Below are 21,690 nucleotides of genomic sequence, written 5' to 3'. Positions count from 1 at the left end.
GGGCTGTCCCTCAGCAGGGCCCCGTCAATACAAGGATACTACTTATAAAATGTTGAAGTCGACAAACATTGTGAATGCCACTATTAATTACAAATGGTCAGTCCAAATACTTCCCTTAAACAAGCAAATATATCACGCTACACATTACAGCTTAACTTACAATACACTACTACATAACAACACTCGCTTCAAATATAAGGTAGCTCACACACATGATCTAGTCGAGTGAGTCTTGTGAAGTCAGGGTGTTCTATGAGCTAAGGTTTAATTTGTAGCGGGATGGACAGTGTATTAATGAAATACTTTACTTGGACTAACTATTTGTACCTCAACGTTGACATTCTCGCCTTTTTATAGGTAGTCATCTTAACTATTTTTAAAAACGTGTTTTTTCCACTGATATACATAATCAAACACACACACACCAACACGACTTTTTGAGGTTGCATTAATATATCCGATGGACACTCAATGGGTTATACCTCCAATGCCTTCTCGAATGAGATATAGTTGACTGCCAGCCACCAGTCCCTGAAGTAGCTGTCAATAAATAAAGAGACCATTAAGACATGTACAAAAACCAGAACACCATAGCACTAGCAATACAGAGTATATAAGGGCGTCAATCGCACGTTCAGGATCCACTCAGGAGTAGTGTTACTCAACCCTGTACTGCAACATGAAAAGTGAACTTTCTTTTTTTAGAGAGTTCAATACAGGAGGTTTTATTTGATGCTGTGTTTTACTTCTGAGCATGTGGAATGCACTGTAGGCAGTACTGAGTATGCTGTTCCTAGGAATTATACTCCTTTGCAAACTCTCAGTAGGTTTTGGATTCACTTTTTTCAGCATGCTTGCTTCTGCTCTGTAACCACTACACCGAAAGACTAATCTAATTAAGCAGAAGTGTCAAATGTGCACTAGTGGCTCTCAACTTGTACCCACAGATGTGCACACCGTGTCATCTCTCACTGCTTCAAAGTAATACATCTGTCGACTTTCTAAAGAGAACAGCAGCTATCAACATTTAACCAAAAACCTACATCCAACATGAGATTGCATGCACATTCGATGCACACTTCCACTGGATATTGGGTACTTTCCCTAGACACTGGCAATCATATTTGAAGTTCTGTTAAGCCACAACTTCCAATAATACGTAATAGAATATCTCAGCCTAGGAGGCTTAGTTATAATTTCTGGTCCCCCACATTCCACTTATTTCTTGCTATGGACACACTACGAAGGCTTCCAAAATAGGTACTAAGAACCAGATATTTTCCAGTATTCTAAAGAATGTTCTACATCAAACTCAGGTTACTTGAACCAGACAGCGGTAGGGTGACGTAACTAACAATACATTTTGCAGTCTTAAATTAAACCCTATGATGTACTGTTGGGTTTATTCTGTTTCATGGCATTGGGTTTTATAACCTTTAAAATGCTAAAGATAGCAACAAATCAGGTTTGACATTTTTATGAGACCCGAGAAGATGCACATTATGTGTACTCAGCAACACTCTATACTAATCTTGGTAATTTGAAACTGTTTTTTACTTGCTACCATTATTTTCTGAAACGTCTTGTATGCTTACGAGGGCGATCTGCCTCATCATATTGAACACGTTGCTATACTAATGCAACTGTATGGTTTATGCCTCGGGCACAGAAGCGGACATGGTCATCGTCAGGAGCCAGAGTGTGCATGCTGACAACTGCTGAAACCCTCGAAACTCCAAATGTAGAATGTATTTCAGAATGCTATGAGAAGGCAGCCCAAATTATTTCCAGTTATCTTGACACCTGACAACGTGCAATGGAATCTCTAACTGAAGAATGTATTACATTATTGTATGATAATTGAGTTACAGCCAATCATTTTGTCCAATGATCCAAATACCGACCACTGAAATAAATTAAATATGACTATAAAGATGGGTTGGTTGTATGTGCCTGTCCCTCCAAGTGCAATTGAAAAGCAGCAGATAAATGCAAGTTAGTCTCTAATAAATGTATTTATTTTCTCCAAAATGTAGATGTCATCTGCACTTCTTTATCACTCACCAACACTGGAAGAATTCCATGGAGACGACAGATATCTTCGAGAAAAGCTTGCGCCTACTTTTTTTGGCAGTAGTAAGCCTTGTAATGCAATGATATTAGCCATGTTTGAAAAAAGCAATCCACTACCATCAAAATGGTTGCACTTTGCTGTAACGCTGGAAGATCTGTAATAAATGTTAACAACACTGTAAGACAATGTTCCTTTGGTGTTGGTAAGGACATCAATAAACCACCATATTTTTGCAAAAGATGTTGCTTGTACACTTACAACACAAAACTTCACATAAGCTTTGATGTCTTCATTTTTCTACCGAAATGTGTGGGAAATCAATGTTGATCGTTTCCCAGAATGTTCTTCTATCCAGCTACCAAGATGCCTTTAAAAATCTTAATTTTTTAATAATGTCATTCATCTTTGCACAAAATCTTTCCTTTTACCAGCTACTAACTTCTTCACTGACCTGAAGGGGTGGCACCAAATTGTGACACTAATGATCACAATCCGCTATTTTAATCTACTATGTCCAGTGGGATAACAGGTAAGAACTCCACTTGAGGTATACTCTGTCAAATTGGACATGAAAATGAAACTGCTTAATAATTCTAACTTCAAGATGCAATGTATACACACAATAAACTCTGAGTTGCACCCTTACTGGCCTTAAAATGTCATGGGGGTTAATGGTTATTAACAATTTCAAACATAGGGTTTTATGAGTTCAAAAAGCACCGCAATTAGTAAAATTACTTCCAGCTAGATTGTGTCCAAGAGAAGTATGTTACTGGACTCATACTTCCATCATTCTGCCTATGGCAGATTGTTGTGCCAATTGATGTATATGAAGTGACCAATTCAAAATAAAACCTCTTGGAATGATCTTGTGTCTATCACACTCCTGCTTAACAAATGACTTCCTTAATCTTCTGAAAGGTTTGATTTTCAGTCTTGCTCATCTTGAACAGTTTTTTTTAACATTCCCAATCCACACCATTTAAAGATTCATAACTTGAACAGCTGGCTATGCTTCACATTCTTGAACTACTGCACCTCAGATTCATGTATAGCAACATTTCTGTGGGAAATCGCAAATCCTGAGCATTCTCCTCTCAACATATGAAATTAATATTGTGCATATGAGTAATTGATTTTACTGTCATTGTTAGACCTGCAATTTCTTTAATTACATCAAACTTCATCAGGCTAAAATATCAATAACCTATCCCAACAATTGCTGACTATAAATGAAACAGTGCAACAGGTGAAAGCACAAACAAAGCTATATTGTAAACAGCACATTTGTGTGTATTTTCTATGTGTAAGGCTATTTTCGATTTGTTTTAAATATTAATTCTAACAAAAAAGTAATGCCATTGTAAATTAATGTAAAAATATGAATGTCCCCTGTAAATTATTCTAGTAGTTTCATCCGGGAGTCAGAGAGGTGATTTATTTTGTGATTCTGGCAATAAATTAGATCTAGAATAACATATGACTGGCCAAAGGAAAGGTTGTTGATGATGTGCTAAATAAAGATGGAAAATGTTCAAAGTGTGCTGGACATCCTTGAACATTATTTGATTGGGGCAGCGGACATGCTTGAACAATATATTTCAACCGATGAACATTCATTGACAAAAATAGCAGAGGCCTCAAAAAAGCAGATGACAACCCAAATAAAGAGCCTACAACTGTGTCACCCTTTATTGAGGATTTGGGTAGTACCATTAAAGTTTTTGCCTTCATACCTCCTATGCAAGTAAATTGTTAATCTGTATCTACATCTGGGGGAGTGCAAGACAAGATTGATAACACTCTAAAGGGCTGATTCATGGAATTATTTGTGCCGAAAAACAGGGATTTGTGCGCCATTCTGCCCGCAAATCCCCATTTGTTAAACAGGGATTTGTGGGCAGAATGGCGCACAAATCCCCGTTTTTCGGCGCAAATAATTCCATGAATCAGCCCCTAAATTCTGTTAAGAGGAAAGGTGGCTTCATGAGAAAAAGGCAAAACTTGAGCTCTACAAGTATATAAATAAATGTAAAAACATATTTCTGCAGGAAACTGGGCTGAAACATCAGCAGATTTTACAAGGCTACATATCACAATAATTCCATGGTATATTTGAATATCTCTGCTTCCTATTTACTCCATAGATTCTTTGTTGATTTGTTACCTGCTCAAGTTTCTCGCCTCACTGCACTCAAAGAATTACACTGTGCATATACAGCACAGGTTTAGGAGGGGAAGTGTGTTTTATTTCTGGTACAGAGCAACATAAATTGTTACCAGTTACAGTAAAAGAGGTCTTGAATGTGCTAACAAAACTGGCAACCTTCAAAAGTCCTGGCCTTGACGAGGTTGCATCATCCCTTTTCAAAGCTATGCATGACTTGTGAGTTCCACTGTTGACCAGGTTTTATAACAGCATTATCCAGTCTGGCATCAATACTAGGAGCTGGAGAGGCAAGGTGGTAGTCTGCATATGCAAAGAGGGTAGTGGAATTCTTTCTTCCTATAGACCAATACACTTCCTAGACAGTACTTTGAAGCTGTCAGGTACAAGCCTGCATTATAGATTATTGGATTGGCTTGCAAGCTCAGTAAGTTTATCAGTAAGTTTATCAAGTGTTCAATTGGGATTTAGAACTTCAGTTGCAGAACTTGAACCTTCATCTGGCAACTTCCAGGTATGTTCCTGGGCCAGTGGACATATCCATCTTGATTTCATAAATTTGCCATTGGTCTTCAACTGCATGGGTAGAAGGTTGGAATGGATAAGCCTGCACAAGTTGGCACACCCTCTCGCTTTGCTGTCCATGGTGATGCAGCACCACAGAGATACCACTACAAAAGTGATGTATGAAAAAAACAGTGAGTTGATAAGCGCATTTGATATTGGAAGATTTGTGCAACAACGCTACATTCTGGTGCCCCCTTTTTACCTTATATGTTAATTCATTATATACATTTCTAAAATGTAACACGGATGTTCCCTGCTTAGGATTTCAGCACATTCCGGTTTTGGTGTATGGCATTGATGCTGTACTCACAGCCAGGATTTCAAATACTCTCCAGAAAATAATTGAAGCATACACGCAATTCATGAAGGAATGAAGTAACGAAGGACAAAGGCTTACAAGTTAATATTAGGAAATCAAATACCATGCATATTAACATGAAGAATAAAACTCTTTAACAAATCCAGGGAGTTCGACCCTGCTCTCCAAAGTGACAAAGGGGAGCAACCCCGTTTGGGACTAGGAATGTGAGTCTGCAATGCAAAACACTCCCTAGAGGACAGAGTAAGCAGGATCTCGCTGGGGCGACCTCCCCTTAGGGGACAAAGAATCCCCAGTTGACAATTTTATAACATCTCCCCCCCCACAGTTACAATTCTTTATTGGCTATATGGGGGCTAATCACAATACAAATGTACAGGGGTCTTTAAAGCTGCTTGTTTTGGTTCATGACCCTTCCCTGCTGACCGAAACTCAGAACCAGTGGCGTTGTGTCTCTCACTGTAGAGAGAAATGTAAAAGGCCAGAGACCCTTGACCTGGAGCGGAGGAGACACTGTGGAGTGAACCTGCCATGGGGACGATAGATTGACCCGGCTCCAACGCAGCATACCGGAGTGCCCGAGCGACGGTGCCCGTACAAAGAAGCCAAACCTGAAAACCAACAACCTGCGAAGTGCGGCTCCCACACTACAGTAGTTGCTGGCTCCCCCACAGAAGAGCACCACAGACAAACATGTATGCAGGAAATGCTGAGGAGCAGGAGGAGGGCGGCAGAGCTCCGAAACACTCCAAAAAGGAGTATGAATTACAAGAAACCGGATAAAGTATTGGAGGGCCCTTGTGGGACTACAAGATACGAGAGAGATAGAGAAACACCCCAAGGGGATGAATCCAAAACCAGTAATATGCAAGGGATGAACAGATACCAGAGAACAAGAGAAACACCCAGAGGGGGTGACCAGAACACAATAACCCAATAGGGGTTACCAGAGCCCATGAGCCCATAATCAGAGACCAGAATGCAAGAGAAACACCCCAAGGGGATGTACCTGAATCTAGTTACCCATGAGGGATTACCAGATACCAGTGAGTAAGCAAAATCCCCAGAGTGGTGTAATGCGTGTGCGAAAATTAGCTAAAACATGGTGCTGGTGCGTGGCCATTTTGGACATTCACTTCCAAACCGCAATGAAAGTTTACATTTCTGTGAGCTCAGTTAGAAGGCAGCCATGAATTCTGTAATGATTGCAATATTATATTATGAAACAGAGGAGCCCACTATGAAGGATAGTTGTTGTATTATTCGCTCAAGGACGAGCCAAGAAGGGAGTCGGAGATGTGCAGGTGCATAGTTAAGGGGTGCTGTGAGACAAGCTGGGTATTTCCACTACTGTCTTGATTTTTCTGCTCTTTGCCTCCCATGCTTGCTGTCTGTCCTTCAGCCAGGGACAGTTTGCAACCTATAAGGGGCTGGGATTTGTCCCCCATAAGAAGAGAGGTATCCATGGTAGACAGAGAATTGGCACCCCGGGTGATGTAGTCTCACTGAGATGGAGGACACTCCACTCCAGACCCCGTTAGTACGTGTGATCTCTCTGCCTACCTGTCTTGCGACTGGGTAGTGCCGTTGTGGCTGAGATCAAGGTTTCTCCTACAACTTCACTAACGGTGATGTAGACCCTTTGTAATCATCCTTATTTGTGTGTTTATGTATGACCAATTGCATCTATTCCAATAATCATTCATATGCCTACAATATGTGTGAATAAAGGGCTTGTAACGAACCAATTATATTCCAACAGTTGGTCTATGTGTTTATTATTGCCTTCCTGAGTCAAAGAACTTTTGGTTTGTGTAATAGGGTAAGTAGTTCTGAGGTCATTATATGTGTCCAAAAAGCAAAACATAATGGCGCTGTGAACAGGGTCTTTGTGCTGCAATTGATGCCAGAGACCAAATGAATCTGAAGCTTGGACCCAAAAAGGAAATTTCTTTACGTTTGTGACGTGTGCAAGTGTGTGTGAGGTATTGACGATAGGGACGCAAAACATTCATTGACACCATGATTTCCCTATTTATGAAAAAAGGAAGCTCTGCAGGCAGAGATTGTCCTGAAGAAACAATCCCAGGGTGGACAAAGAGCCCTTATGATAAACTGACACAGACTTGGACGTGTGGTGCAGGTTTGAGTGAGAGCTGGGATACGGGTATAGGAGAGGTGAGTCCGGCCGAGGTGGCGGCTTGCTTGCAACAGGTACTGGTAGAAAAGGGGAAGGAGTGCTCAGCTTTGCGCAGACAAGGTTGGATTTTATTGCATGCATTCAGAAACGTCCATCAGCAGAATGTAGAATTGCAGGCAAATATTTTGAAATTGGAAAAGGAGCTGGCTGCTGAGAAACAGATTGCGTTAGTGCAGCAGCTTCAGATGAAATTGTATCTTGATAAGGCTGACAAATATCAAGCAGTAACTGAGGGAGCTGCCGTAAGAGTTGCCCGTCACAAATAGCGAAAGAGAAAAGGTAGAGTGAATACCCCCAAGGTGGCAATGGTTATTGCCTGTGCAGGGGTTGATTGTGAGCCAGACATATGGCACAGGGATGATTTCAATAGTACTAGTTCAGAGAGTGGTTTGAACAGGGAAATAGCGTCCAAACCAGAACCTGACAGGAAGGAGGTGACTGCTAAACCCACTATGTCTAGACAAGCAGGGTCACATCCGAATAATTCCAGAGGTGGTTTAGTGGATTTAACAACGTTGGAGGATTGTTCTCAGCAAGAGGTTGGGGAAATAATTAACCGATCAAAACAGAAGGCTGGTGAGCCTCTGTTAACATGAATGGTTAGATTGTTTGACTGAGGTGTGGCAGGTCTTTTGAGAGATTCAACCGATTCTGTCTTTGTTACAGTTAGCTGCTCAGGGATGTAATCGCAAGTATCCGATTACATCGGACTGGCCTAGCGAAGAGAAGAAGTGGTACACACTGAGAGAGGCCATCCAAAGGCTCAAGGAGCATGCTATGAAAGAAGCCATCTATATTGATGATCCAGAACACATGGGGTTGATGGCATTGTCTGTCTCAGCAAGAAATACGATCCTTCAGACTGCTCCAACGGCATATACAAATTTCATTATGACTCTGCTGGTGGGGATGACTGGTAAACTAACAGATGAGGTGGTAGATGCTATCAGACAGGAGATTTAGGGGAATGGAACAAAGCTGAGGTAAGATCCCGTGAGAGAGAGAGGGGCGCAGTGATAAACAGACCCCTGGAAAGAGATTCGATAGTAGAGATTCACGTGTATCCAGAAAAGATATGTTTTTGGCGCTGCTAGAAGATGGAGTGCCGCGCGAAGATATTGATGGAATTGAGACTGGTGAAATGTATCAGTTGTATAAAAAGCGAGGGCTTGAAGGGAAAGAGCGGTATAAACAAGTGAAAAGGCAAGATGTGAGCAAGCAAAGTGGGGATAAGTCCCCTTCTGCACCGCCTGTGGAGGAGATGGATGATGTCTTCATGGGATGCCTTCACCATACCAGTCGACTTATGCTGATTTACGAAAAGTTGTGAGTGCGATGTTGGAGACACAGTCCAAATACACGCATTCGAAATATGAATAGGATTGTGGTCAAACTCCGGTAGCATCTGCCTGGATTAAGGTAGACTGACGACCTCATGTGAATCTGAAATTATTCTGGCAACCAGGAAATACGCAAGAGGTTCAAGCTTTGACTGATACCGGAGCGGAGGCCTCATTAATTCATGGGAATCTTTCAAGATTTAATGGCAGACATTTTACCATTACGGGAATAGAAGGGAAAGAGACCCCCTTAGTCCAAACGAGAGTTGACATGAAAACTGGTAATTTAAAGAGGAATACATTTCAAGTGTTAATTGTTCCCATACCTCAATATATTATTGGTTTTAATATTCTGGAAGGATTGACTTTAGGAATAGGAGGTAAAATGTATCAGTTTGGGGGGCGTGCGTTGACGTGTACACCCGTCATTGTGGGAACATTGAAAAGGCTCCCTGTGCAGGTTCCCTTAGCCACAAAACGGGTATCTATGAAACAATATCATATTCCTGGGGGGCAGAAGGAGATTTTAGACACCATTAAGGAATATGTTGAATCAGGTGTACTACATCCTGTAACTACAGCTTGGAACAATACAGTTTGGCCGGTTTAGAAGCTAGACGGAAGCTATAGGAGGACTGTGGATTATCGTGATTTGAATAAGTACACTCCTCCGTTATTACCTGCCATCCTAGATGCGGTTACTTTGATTGGAAATGTGCAGAAGTTCGAAGGAACCTGTTACGCAGTGATAGCTTTGGTGAGTGAATTCTTCGGCGTACCGATTGCAGAAGAATGTCAAGAGCAGTTTGCATTTTCCTGGAATGGGAGGCAGTATACGTTTTAACGTTTGCCTATGAGATACATGCATAGTCCAAACATTTGCCACTGGTTGGTGGCTTAACATTTGGACAAGATCCCGTGCAAACCTGATGTACAGATTTCACACTACATTGATGACATTTTGATCCAGGGAAAGGATGAGCCGAGTGTGCGGACGCACCTAGACACCATTATTGAGGGTTTGAAGAAAGAAGGATGGGAAATTAATGAAACAAAAAACCCAAGGTCCAGCTGAGACCGTGATTTTTCGGGGAATTCGGTGGCATAATGGGCATCATGAGATGGTGCCAAAGGCTAAACAAAAGATCCTTGAGTTTACTACACCTGTGAATAACAAACAAGCCCAACAATTCATAGTGTTGTTTGGGTTCTGGAGACAGCATATACCCCACCTGGGGCAGATTTTAGACCCTCTCTACAAAGTCACGTGGAAAAAAGCTAACTTTGAGCAGGGCAAGGAGCAGGAGAAAGCATTTCAGCTAGCAAAAGATACGATTCAGAGAGTGCTTGATTTATGGCCTGTGAGGGCAGGGGAGGTGGAATTGAATGTGTCTGTACATGAAAATTATGCCAATTGGAGTGTGTGTCAGAAACAGGACAAGAAATGTGTTCCTTTGGGATTTTGGAGTTGTAAGCTAACCAAAGCTGGTGACCGATATAGTCCCTTTGAAAAGCAGTTATTGGCATGCTATTGGGATCTTACACATACAGAGCAAATGACGGTGGGTCATGATGTATTGATCCAGCCGGAAATTCCAATCATGCAATGGGTAGTGAGCTCTCCTGAAACACATCGAATAGGACATGCTCAAGAGGTTAGCATCATTAAATGGAAGTGGTCCATTGAAGATCGTGCCAAAACAGAAAAGGGTGGAGTTGCGAAATTACATGAGCAAGTGGCCGGTGTTCCGTTGGATGAGTTGGAACCCTCAGAGGAGACCCAAGTCTGTGAGTCTCCAGTAAAATGGGGGGTCCCTTATGGGGATTTGACGAGTGAGCAAACTGAACATGCTTGGTTCACTGATGGTTCAGCTAAATATGTGGGGACTGAGCGACAGTGGAATGCAGTAGCGTATTCTCCCAAAATGAAGAAAATATTGACAACATCGGGGAGAGGAAAGAGCAGTCAATTTGCAGAATTGTATGCAGTTTATCAGGCATTGAAGCAAGAAGCGTCTAGCTGTTGTTTACTATACACTGACACATGGTCTGTCACGAATGGACTAGCTCTGTGGCAGAGATAATTGCTTTTGATATGTTATAGTGAATGTAACTGTGCATTTGTAGAAATATTTTACCGGATTTTATGTATCTGACAATTCTTTATTCTGATTACTTTATCTTTTTAATGGTACTTTGATGGCAACATTTTATTTTTCAGATGATTAATGGAATGAAAATGAATGTATGAGTGTATGAATGGATAAATATTTATAAAAGGACAAAATTAATATTGATTATTTTCATCAATGTCGCTGTCACTGAATCTTCCGTCATCTGTTTTCTTTTTCGCAACAGAAAAAGATGTGTGGGATTCAGAAGGAGAGGAGGAATGTGAGATAGAAACTGATCAAGGCCAGTTTCAAAATAGTTTTCAAACTTATATGAGGAATGTATTCCCTTGGGGCCGGCCCTATACGCAGATTCATGGATAATCCTACTGTGTCTCTTTTGGGCTAGAAACATCAACACAGTTAGCCTCAAGTAGCAACACTTCAGCAACTCTTTCTTTTCTCACACATTCTCAAATAAGAGTCCCATAATTGCAAATTGCTTTCTGCTACTTTTTGTTGCAAACTTCATAAATAATCCATGGGGCACACCATTTTTTTTAGAACAGTTAATTACAAAAATTACAAAAATACAATTTCAAATCTTCTATAACCCATTTGGCATCAGTCATTGCTATCAATTGTATCATTTCTTTTCAGTCCTTATATCAGGCATTAATGCTTCAAGAAAGTGGACTACTGCCACTTTTACCAGCATTCTTGGGCATGAGAAAATTATTTGCCAAATTTCGTCATGGTTTAACTGAATTTTCAAGATAAATACATGCTGGAAAACAATTTTGAGAATTGAGAGTAAACCAGTACATGCTAGCACAAGATGTTGTAAGGATTCTGACTCTTGCTCATCTGAGCAGTATCGACAGTTCCTTTGATTTTTAGGAATTAGTTTCCTCCTAAATAATATGTCTCGAGTGGGCCACAGGTTAAACCTAAAGCGCATGTATTGGCTTCTAATATGAGGTGATGGACATTTCATAAGATATTCTTCCATTATCCTATATCTTTTTTTCCCAAAGAGAGCTATATCAAAGTCCTTATAATGTTTGCAAGCTCTTAAATTATCTATCCAATCAAATTGGTACAGGTTAATTTTGGCTCGACCGGGGTTGTCGATTAGTAGATCCAGATCTATGGAAGCCTCTGCCATAGCATTAAACACAATTTTGCAACAATTGTGGAGAATATGCTGGTGTTTGCCAGCAGATGTTGGGCTACTGTGCTCAAGATGTTAAACATTTGTACTCCCAATAAACATTTACGGAGTAGTGAGCACATCTTCCACAAAACTTGTGAGTATAGGGACAATTATCCCAACTCATAGCGTATCATGGGTAGCGGAGTGCATTTGGTTGGGTGCAAGACTTGTTTCCAAAATTTGGACTCCAGCTTATCCCATTCATCTTGCTTCTTGGGGCAAAAAGCTTCCATACCATAGATCAGTACTGGTGTTACTTTCATTTGGTAGAATGTAAGTACATGTTTCAGTGAGTAGTTACCAAATCTATGTGCCAGTAGCTTGGCTTGCGAAGTTAAAGCCTGTAGCTTACATTGCAATTCCCGCTTATGAGACTCTAGGTTATTAGAGTTTGAAAACATGATCCCTAGATATCTGTATTGAGATACCACTGTTAGATCTATATTTTGTAACCTCCATCTGTATGTATTTTTCCTACATTTTATACTGTTCATACACACTACCACCTGTGATTTGCTAATATTTATTACCATATTATTTTCTTTGACATATGTGTCAAGAGTATGCAACATGTTTTGTAACCCAATCGGAGGCTGGGATAAAATCACCAGATCATCCACATATAGAAGATGTCTTATTTTCTGATGTCCTAGTTTAGGCGCATCACAGATGGTGTTGACAAAGATCTCACACATGTCAAATATGAAGAAGTTAAACAAGAATGATGCTAGTGTGCACCCCTGTTTCACACCCCTCTCAGTCGTTATTGGGCATACAGGGTACCCTTGTATGTCAATCGCACTTTCATGGGTGTTTCCGAGTGAAGTAGCATGACTAGTGCTAATAGAGATGGTGGACAGTTGTGTTTTTTTTAGTTTATTGTATAACATGACCCGATCAATTGAGTCAAAAGCTGCCTGAAAGTCTATAAAAGCTAAGTATAGTGTTTGACCATTGGCAGCGTACTGATTTTTAATCATGTATTAGACATAGTATGTTTGGGACGGTCCTCATTCCTGTAACAAAACCCGACTGGAATGGATCTTTTAAATGGTTCTCTGTGATCCATAGGTTTAATTCTTTTAGCAATAATCTCCCATAAATTTTGCCTGGGACATCTAACAAGGAGATGGGACGGTAGCTACTAGGGGACTGGCGATCGCCCTTGTTAAAAACTGGCAATGTTATTGAATGTGTCCAACTTTTTGGTAGAGCTTGGGCAACATTTATGACTGAGAACATCTTAAATAGTACAGAGGCCCATAGATCGGGATACGATTTTAACATATGATTTGACAACCCATTAGGGCCCGATGCCCTTGAGTTGCTTGCTGTTTTAATGAGACATAATAGGTCATCTTGATCAAAGTTAAGATGGAATTTTTTCATGAATTCTATGGAATCTAGACTTACACTGCCCACCAGCACAGAGTACAGGTGACTGAAATATTGTATCCAACTTTGTTCATTCACTGCGCTAGATTGAATAGTGATCTGTGAGCACACTACAACCTGATTGATGATTGTCCATATTTTCGCTGTATTTTTAGTGGCGAGAGTGCTCAACATGTTGGCTCCATCATTTTGATACATTCGAGCTCGATGTTGTTTTATCCAATTTACATAATTATTTCGAATCTTCCTTAGCTCAATGACCTTCAGGTCAGAAGGGTATTGAGTGAGCAGCTTGCCTCAATTCGGCACAATATAATGTTTTCCTCATTCATTTTTACAGCCTGATCAAATATATGAAAGTGGGTTTTTTCCTTTTTTTAAATATAATTTGATCTTGAATACCGGAATAGTTGCATGGTATTGCTATACTCTATCCCTAGGCACCCCATTTCCCCCCTATTCTCACTATGTGAATTCGCCAAATATTGGTTGAAGTGCTGCAAACCCTCCTCAGACCATCAGAGTCGATTCAACCCAGGATTAACAAGTACATAACTTCCTCGTTGGGCATTTGCACACTCTGGGCTTTGATCTTCTCTCTCCCATTTCATTGCTAAGATGTTATGGTCACTTAGCTTGGAGTTTTGCACCTCAAAGTCCAGTACAGATGGTAACAAATTATCATTCACATAAATATAATCAATTACAGACTGGAGATGACCTCTTTTCCTTGTCGAATGGGGCGGTATATCTGGTTTAAACATACCATTTAACATGTGAAGGTTACAGTACTTGATAAACATATTCCATCGATGTATTCTTGCCTTATTTCCTCGTGCCTTTTCCTCACAACAATTGATATTCAAGTCACCTGCTATTATTAGAGAGGTCACAGTAGGATCGCGCTCAACAAAATCCAATAACATAGTTAGGTCTCTATAGAATATGTCATCCGCTATTGCAATTGAATTCCAATATATATTCAAAATAGCGTACCAAGATTTTTAAATCATTACCTTCACCATTATCATATGGTTGTTTGGCATTGCCCACAATTCTGATGATGTTTCTTTCATAGTTTTAATAGCAATTAGCAGACCAGAGGAAGGTCTGCCAGACAGAGGTTTATGAGCAGGATTATGATATATATCATGATTGTCCCATACTGGAGGTGAAGTAAGCCACGTTTCTTGAAGTAATACCATGTCAACTGCTCCCAAATTACTTCTATCATTGTTGAGCAGATGGCTCAAGACTCTTGTGTTTCAGCTCAGCAACGTGATCTCCCTTTTCTGCCTTATTATGTCTAGTTATTGTTTCTCCTGGTTGCATTTACATTGACATAGATTTGTTTTTAGTTGTGACAATTCACCCTTCAAACTCTGGGGCGTCCTCGTCTTTTGTTGCATCTTGTACTTCATGTCCAAGGGGTGACTTGGGACTGGCATTGGCTCTACCTTTAAATCAAAGCCCATCTCGTATAGAGTTTTGTATGGCCGGCAAGCTACAATTAACAAATGCATTGCCAGTCATCTACACTCATGCATAGTTAAGGAGGCGGGTTGATCACTTTTGTCCTCCTTGCCAGCATCGCGAGCTGTAGAAGGTTTGTTTATGGATTGTTTCTTAAAGCAGTTTCAATTTGTTGCAGTACTTCTACTGTCATATTTGCACAATGGCTGTTTGGCCCACTGCTCCTTGATATAACTTCCTGATCTTTATTTACGACTACAGATGGCTCAATAGTCACTTTGGAAGGTGCGGGCGACTGGTCGTGAATATGTGTTGCTACCTGAGGCCCCCATTCTCCTGTATTGCTTGTTGTTTTGATGAGAGTATTCTGAGATGTACCCCTTAAAGCAGCTTGACTATGCAAAGCAGAACTTTTGCAAGATACTTCTGCCGTAAGGGACTGTACTTTTGCCCTGCCCAAACTTAAAAGGTCTGGCATCGCATGACCGGCCATGTAGGCATCAACAGCCTTCCGTATCTCCTGCCTATGATTGGTGATTGCTGCTTTATCCCTTTCAAGTGCTAGCTCAATGTTTGCTGCTCGGGGGCTTTCAGATGACTTGCAAGACCCCATTTGTGAGCAGTTCTCAGTGTTTTCATTATTCACCTCTAGTACTAATGCATCTAAGGTAGCATAGTCCAATTTCTTTGAGCCATTATTTGCCTGATCCCCATTGTCCTTGAGTAGCAGTTGCTGCTTGTATTTTTTTTATTGTCTGTGAGGCAATTGTGACACTCTTCTGTGGCAAGTTAATGGCCTTGAAGAACTGCTTGGATTTAGAGCCCACTGAACTTTTGACTATTTTCTGACTTTTAGTTAATTTGCCAGGAGGAATGTTTTTTATTTTTGATTGAGCCTCTACCTGCATCGGAGATGGTATACGCTATCTTCGGTGCAATAGGATGGGCCAGGCGAGGTATATCTCCTGCTAACGCCTCCACAATAGGAGGATTCTGTGTAGTTACCACCATGTCATTGATTACATTATCGATGCACGGAATTACAGAGATCGATTTGTTTAACTTGTCTGGGGATACACATCACTCCACTTCAGTGTTTGACATGCTACCGTTTCCATTGTTACTTTTGTATTCTCTAGAGCTAGCGGAGTGGAAGATTTGATACTCAGTAGCTGTCCAACATTGTCTTGCCAAATTTGCATATTCTCCAAAAGCCCTGCCTGATTACTTAATTTGGCGTCTATGGTTCCAAATAGTTTACCTAAGGATTGTGTGGCCAGATTCATAGCTTGGAGTGTAACTTCAAGCCACTTATCATTTTGTGAACTGAGATTTGGCTCATTTGCTTTTACTAACGGAACTTGAGCTCTTCTAGGTGTTGGATGGATTAATGAAATACTTAGTGCAGAGCTGCAGTGAGTTACATCCGGAGTGTCGAACATCACCAGAGAATTGGACAGATTGTCCGGTAAAGTTTGTACTGAGAAAACTGTGCCTTCAGGGTCTAGGTCAATAACTGCCACATCGATGTTGGGTCATTCTGCAACTCCAGATTTAGGTGGCTTTGCAGTCAGAGGAAGAGCATTTAGCATAATGCTATCGGATAGCGATTCAGCTCTCGTGATGGTGTTTGGATCAGATAAAGAGTCTGAGTTAGTGATTGGTACAGCACAAAAAGGGTTGATACCCTGCTACAAAGATTAATCATGAGCCACTTTTAGCAATTATTTAGTGATAGTTTGAGGGGGCGGAAACCTCAATTTCTTTCACCGCCATTGGTTTCCCCACCCCCAACACAGGACTCATATCTATGGCATTTCTGTCACAAGCATCTTTCCAAAATGCTCGAATATCTTTGCATTTGCCTACATTCAGGGATAGATCTGACTTTTTAGAAGAATTCTGCATATGCGGAGTAGAACATACCATGCTAGAGGCGAGTTGTCGCGCAACGGGGGTTACAAGAACCCTCTCACCCGCACCGCTCTGTTGCATATCGTCAACGGCATGTCTGTTTTCAAAGTACATGGCTGCATATTGCCCCACAGGGCCAAGCGGTAAGTACTGCGAAGAACTCCTCTACCTCGACACCGCAACAAGCACGGCAAAGAGGCGAAGAGGTACTTCGCAGGCAGTTCCGCTTGGTGCGCGTGCGCTGGAGCGCGCACAAATGATTACATGAACTCACAGCTTAAGGGGCGTGGCTTCAATAAATGACGCTGTATAATTGCCCAAAACAGCATTTCACAATGTTAGAAGTGCTCTAAACGGAACAAGAGAGAGTGGAATTAACACAAATTGTAGAAAATACTGTAGTGTCCGCTCAAAGTCTTAAAAACAAGTATTGATGGCACGTACTTCCACAATAACAAAAGTAAGTCTCTCAGGATTCCACGAGCATGTGAGGCCAAGAGGTACTTCGCAGGTACTTTTGCTTGGTGCGCGCGCGCTGGTGCGCGCATAAAGATGATTATATGCACTCACATCTGAAGGGGCGTGGCTTCAATAGATGATGCTATATAATTGCCCAAAACAGCGTTTCACAATGTTAGAAGTGCTCTAAACGGAACAAGATAGAGTGGAATTAACACAAATTGTAGAAAATACCGTAGTGTCAGCTCAAAGTCTTTAAAAATAAAAAGCATGATGGCACGTACTTCCGCAATAACAATAGTAAGTCTCTCAGGATTCCACAAGCATGGATGATTATATGCACTCACAGCTGAAGGGGCATGGCTTCAATAGATGACGCTGTATAATTGCTAGAAGTGCTAGAAGTGCTTTCCACAATAACAATAGTAAGTCTCTCAGGATTCCACGAGCATGTGAGGCCAAGAGGTACTTTGCAGGTACTTCTGCTTGGGCCACACAATGCATGTTAATGTAAAATTGAGTAGCATTCTAATAGATGAACAGCGAACCAACTTAATCCAACTGACCAACCTTTACCCACAAAAGTGTCCCATACTATCCAGATAACCTGACCACGCTGGCATTGCCCTATAGGCCATTTTAGCAGAGTGGAAGGAAACAGGTACCACTCTGTTTATTCAAGTAGACACTAACATTATGTTGTGCATGACAACTTGTTATTTAGCAGAGGGAGAAATTGTAGCACTCTATGTATCACCCACTCTACACAATTTTCAATGTATAAAAAAGGGACTGGGAGACTGGTGCTTGAGATTGCTCCATATCAACACAGTATCCACCAGCTCAGGAACCTATACAAGTATTGAACATTTTGTGGTTAAGTTTATGATGCATGCTGATTACAATGGGCCTAGGTACATGAATGCTTGTAAAGGAAGTAAATGTGAATCCCCATTATGACTACGGTACTCTTAGTCCAGTCCCCTTTCTAACATATTTTTCTTTGTTCCATGAAGAAGTGGGTGGGACCGAAGGTGGATGCAGAGCAGCAACAAAAAAACGAAAAGAAGGCAGAATTCCAATGCACATGCTCCCTGCTCAAATTGCTGGTCTCTTTAGTAGAGCGTGGACCTTTACACTTATTAGCGGGGACAGTGGGATGCGATAATGGAGGAATGTGGACTAATGACTAGAAATACAGTAGTCACTATGGTTGTAAGATTCTCCTTTGCTTCATACTTAAGGGAGATTCCTAAGCAGCCCATAATTATGGCTGGCGGGATAACTAAGGGGAAAGCTCAATGGTACCCAAATACGTTTCTCAGAACCTTTACAAAACAGGCATCTGCCCAGGAACTCATGTTCAGTGCGTAATGTTTGCAGTGATGCATGTGCACCAAGTGAGCATGTACTCCTTTTACTGAGGGAGGTTTGGTGATTTTGTAAGCTCTTCCAGAGTAATGGGAACTATCCATCTGCCTATTGCTGCCTTGTAGTCTTCAGAACCTGGAGATTAACCTCCATATGTGGCAACAAAGATGCTCTGTGACTAGGGTGTCTCCAGTTTTTTCATTTCAGAACTTAAAAGTCCTTACTATGTCCAGACAATGCAGCATTATTTCCGCTTCCAATTGAGGGCCAGGGAAAAACGTAAAGAGAAAAATCTGAGTTGATAGAGAATTCTGATGGTATCATAGGAATAAAAGAGGAATGTGTATGTAGCATCACATTATCTTTGTGGAAGACCAACTGTTTGCAGCTCACTGACCCTATGTACAAAAGTGACGGCCACCTGAAAAGTCGCTTTCCAGCCTCCAAACTTGAGTCAGTAGTTGCCATAGGTTTAAACTGAAAGGTTAATTGGCAATTAGCACAAAGACCACAATGAGATGCCAATTAGGTACCATTACTGTCACTGTTCGGTATAGCTGGAAAAGTAAATCAAAATGCTCACCTTAGCCATCTTTGTCTCCTTTAGAAATATAACTCATAGATAAGTTCTATAAGACTGTATGTTAAGGCCAGAAGAAACTACGTGTGAAATGAAAGACAGAACATCAATTAACAAAGCTCTTTGTGGATGAATGTTGTATTCAATGTACGAATAGCAGAATCTGGTCCATTTGAAGCTGTATTGTGACCTAGTGGAATCCTAATGGACTCTCTGGAGGATGCTTTTCTCCTGGAGTGGCCTTATTGGTTTCAATATGCTTTTGCTCCTTCCTGATTGCCTTCATGATTGCTAAGTGCTCCTGAGAAAGACCCAGAGCCCCAAAACCTATGTTCTCAGTTTCCAGGCTGCTAAGCTAAGCTATTGAGGATGAGTGAAGGATCACCTCCAATACCTGGAACAGAAGCCTCTCCCTTAGCGGACGCAGATTACACAGAACCCAAGAGAAAGAGAGATGGAGCAGGTCTGAAAACCATACTCTCTTCAGCCAAAGAAGAACAATCAGAAACATGAGCAAGTCAACACTTTTCTGATGTTTCTGGATCTTCCTGTCCATCAGAGTGAGCAGAAGAAAAGCATATGGAACCAGTGGGACCCCTCCAGGAGAAAAACATCTCCCAGATTCTCGCTCTCTTGCTCCTTGAGAAGCAAACAGCGAGCACTTCTTGTTGGACTACATCACAAGCAAGTGCATCTGTTTGTGTACCCATTCTTTGACAATACAGGAAAGAACTTTGTCCACTATTTCCCAGCTGGATTTGGCTTTAAACACAAACGAAAGTGGCAACCTTGTATGGAGCACCTTTATGCGGTTATATGAAAGTGCCTGAGTTACATGTGTTGGAAAACAAGTTTCTCAGATATTTACTGGGACTCCCAAGATCTGCATCCAGTGTAGCAGAGCATAGGGAACTGGGTGTGGGCTTCTTAGAGCATCAGTGGGAGCTGGCTCCAATTTTATTTTCGGGCTCCACCTTTGGTCCAATGGACACGCTAGTTTAAGTCTTTTTTTTAGTAAATCTTTGATAGGTCGGGCAAATTGGTATAAAATTTCCTGGCTCGCCTTTATCAGGGACTGCTTAAGTAATAGTAACGCTTTGGTCCTTTTTCCGCCTGGCAGCTTGTTGTCCCTGTGGCAAAAGCAGGATTATAAGTGTATTTTGACATCAGTGGTTATGGAAAAGAGGGAAAGCCGGTGAGTTGTTACTAATAATGATAGAGCACATGCTGTTATCAGCAGGGTAGATAGGATACAGCCTTATCTCCTTATGAGCTCTAAAAAGGAGATTGTTGGCTGATTACACATGCTAGAATGGACTGCCTACAGTTGAATAGAAATACAGTTAACTGTGAGGGTTATCTGGATACAGGTAACTGTCCGTTATGTGGGGAGGTCAGGGAGGATCTAAAGCATTTCATTTTTTTCTGCCCAGCATACAGGGACATTAGAAAGTCCACACTACCACCTGTTTTTAGACAGTTCAATTTGCTCTGTTATCGTCCTGCCTTGCTCTTTCTCTTATCTGCGGATTCAGTATATGTTGCTAGTGCCTTGTCATCTTTTTTAAAAAGAGCTTTGTATAAAAAAAAGGGTGTTTTGGCAGTGTTATGAAGGTCTTTATTTTATGCTTGTTGACTGTATAATGTACTGTTTTTATTATGAATTGTTGCATTTTAGTCTGTTTGATGGATGTTCACATCTGAATAAACATATTGATTGACTAACATTTGTGAGGGATCTACACTCTACTCCTAAGCTTGTCCACCTAATAGTTCAATTATCCTTCCAGGGGAGTTGCTACCACAAAACTACTGTGAGTCAGACAACGGTTCCTAATGTCTATGGCAAGATGGCTCAGTGTGTGAGACCTGTTACCACCCTGCTTGTTCAGGTAAAACACTGTAGTAGTGATACGTCTGTTCATGGAGGTCCCAACGCTAATGCACAGGAAGGCTGAGGGTCGCTCCCCATCCAGACAAGGATGAAACCATTGTCATTATTTAAGTCAAACACGATGATAAAAGCGGGACTCACTTTAACAAATTGGCTGAGTTTATTCACCAGCATATTTCATGTTCGACCTGAGTGGAGACCAGAATAATAGACTTCTGTGGTTGCGACTCTAGAACCAACGTGAACCCAAGCAGAGCTGTGTTTTCCTCATGTACACTGTTAGGGGAGTTTTGCTAAAGTCCTGCTTGGTAGTAAGACTATAGTAAGCTATCCCAGTGGTTTGTATATCCCGAAATCTTAGTATCAGTCTGTACCACCCAGAGACCCTGGTAGAGTGGCAGAGCAGTCAGGTGTAGAGCAGGAGCCAAGTACCCTCACTCCAACTGCCTGACCTACATTACATGAAAAGTATGACCCAAAGTATGTGACGAATACTGAACAGTTAAATCAGCAAAGAGAAGAGCGTGGGCTCTGTATAGTACCCATAAGAATACCTACACCTAAGAGAATATGGGAGGTAAAGTACCCATTGAGGAAACCATACGTGCAT

General features: G+C 41.2%; 1 protein-coding gene across 4 annotated transcripts in view; it reads right to left on the bottom strand.

Moving 5' to 3' along the window:
• Nucleotides 1–21,690, bottom strand: part of GARIN5A (golgi associated RAB2 interactor 5A) — a 1,377,498-nt gene that overhangs the window by 399,766 nt on the left and 956,042 nt on the right. For 2 of the 4 annotated variants that reach the window (XM_069605076.1, XM_069605071.1), the window contains exons 6-7: nt 2,065–2,228; nt 483–540 (exon numbers count right to left, since the gene is read on the bottom strand). The exons of the other annotated variants lie outside the window; for them this stretch is intronic. In XM_069605076.1, the coding sequence (XP_069461177.1) occupies nt 483–540; nt 2,065–2,228 (222 nt within the window). The remainder of the gene's footprint in view (nt 1–482; nt 541–2,064; nt 2,229–21,690) is intronic. 4 annotated transcript variants of the gene reach the window in all.

Source organism: Ambystoma mexicanum, chromosome 1p (genome assembly GCF_040938575.1).
Source record: "Ambystoma mexicanum isolate Mex_15411 chromosome 1p, UKY_AmexF1_1, whole genome shotgun sequence".
NCBI lineage: Eukaryota > Metazoa > Chordata > Amphibia > Caudata > Ambystomatidae > Ambystoma > Ambystoma mexicanum.
The sequence above is the reverse complement of the archived record's forward strand: the minus strand, read 5'-3'. Positions and strand labels throughout refer to the sequence as shown.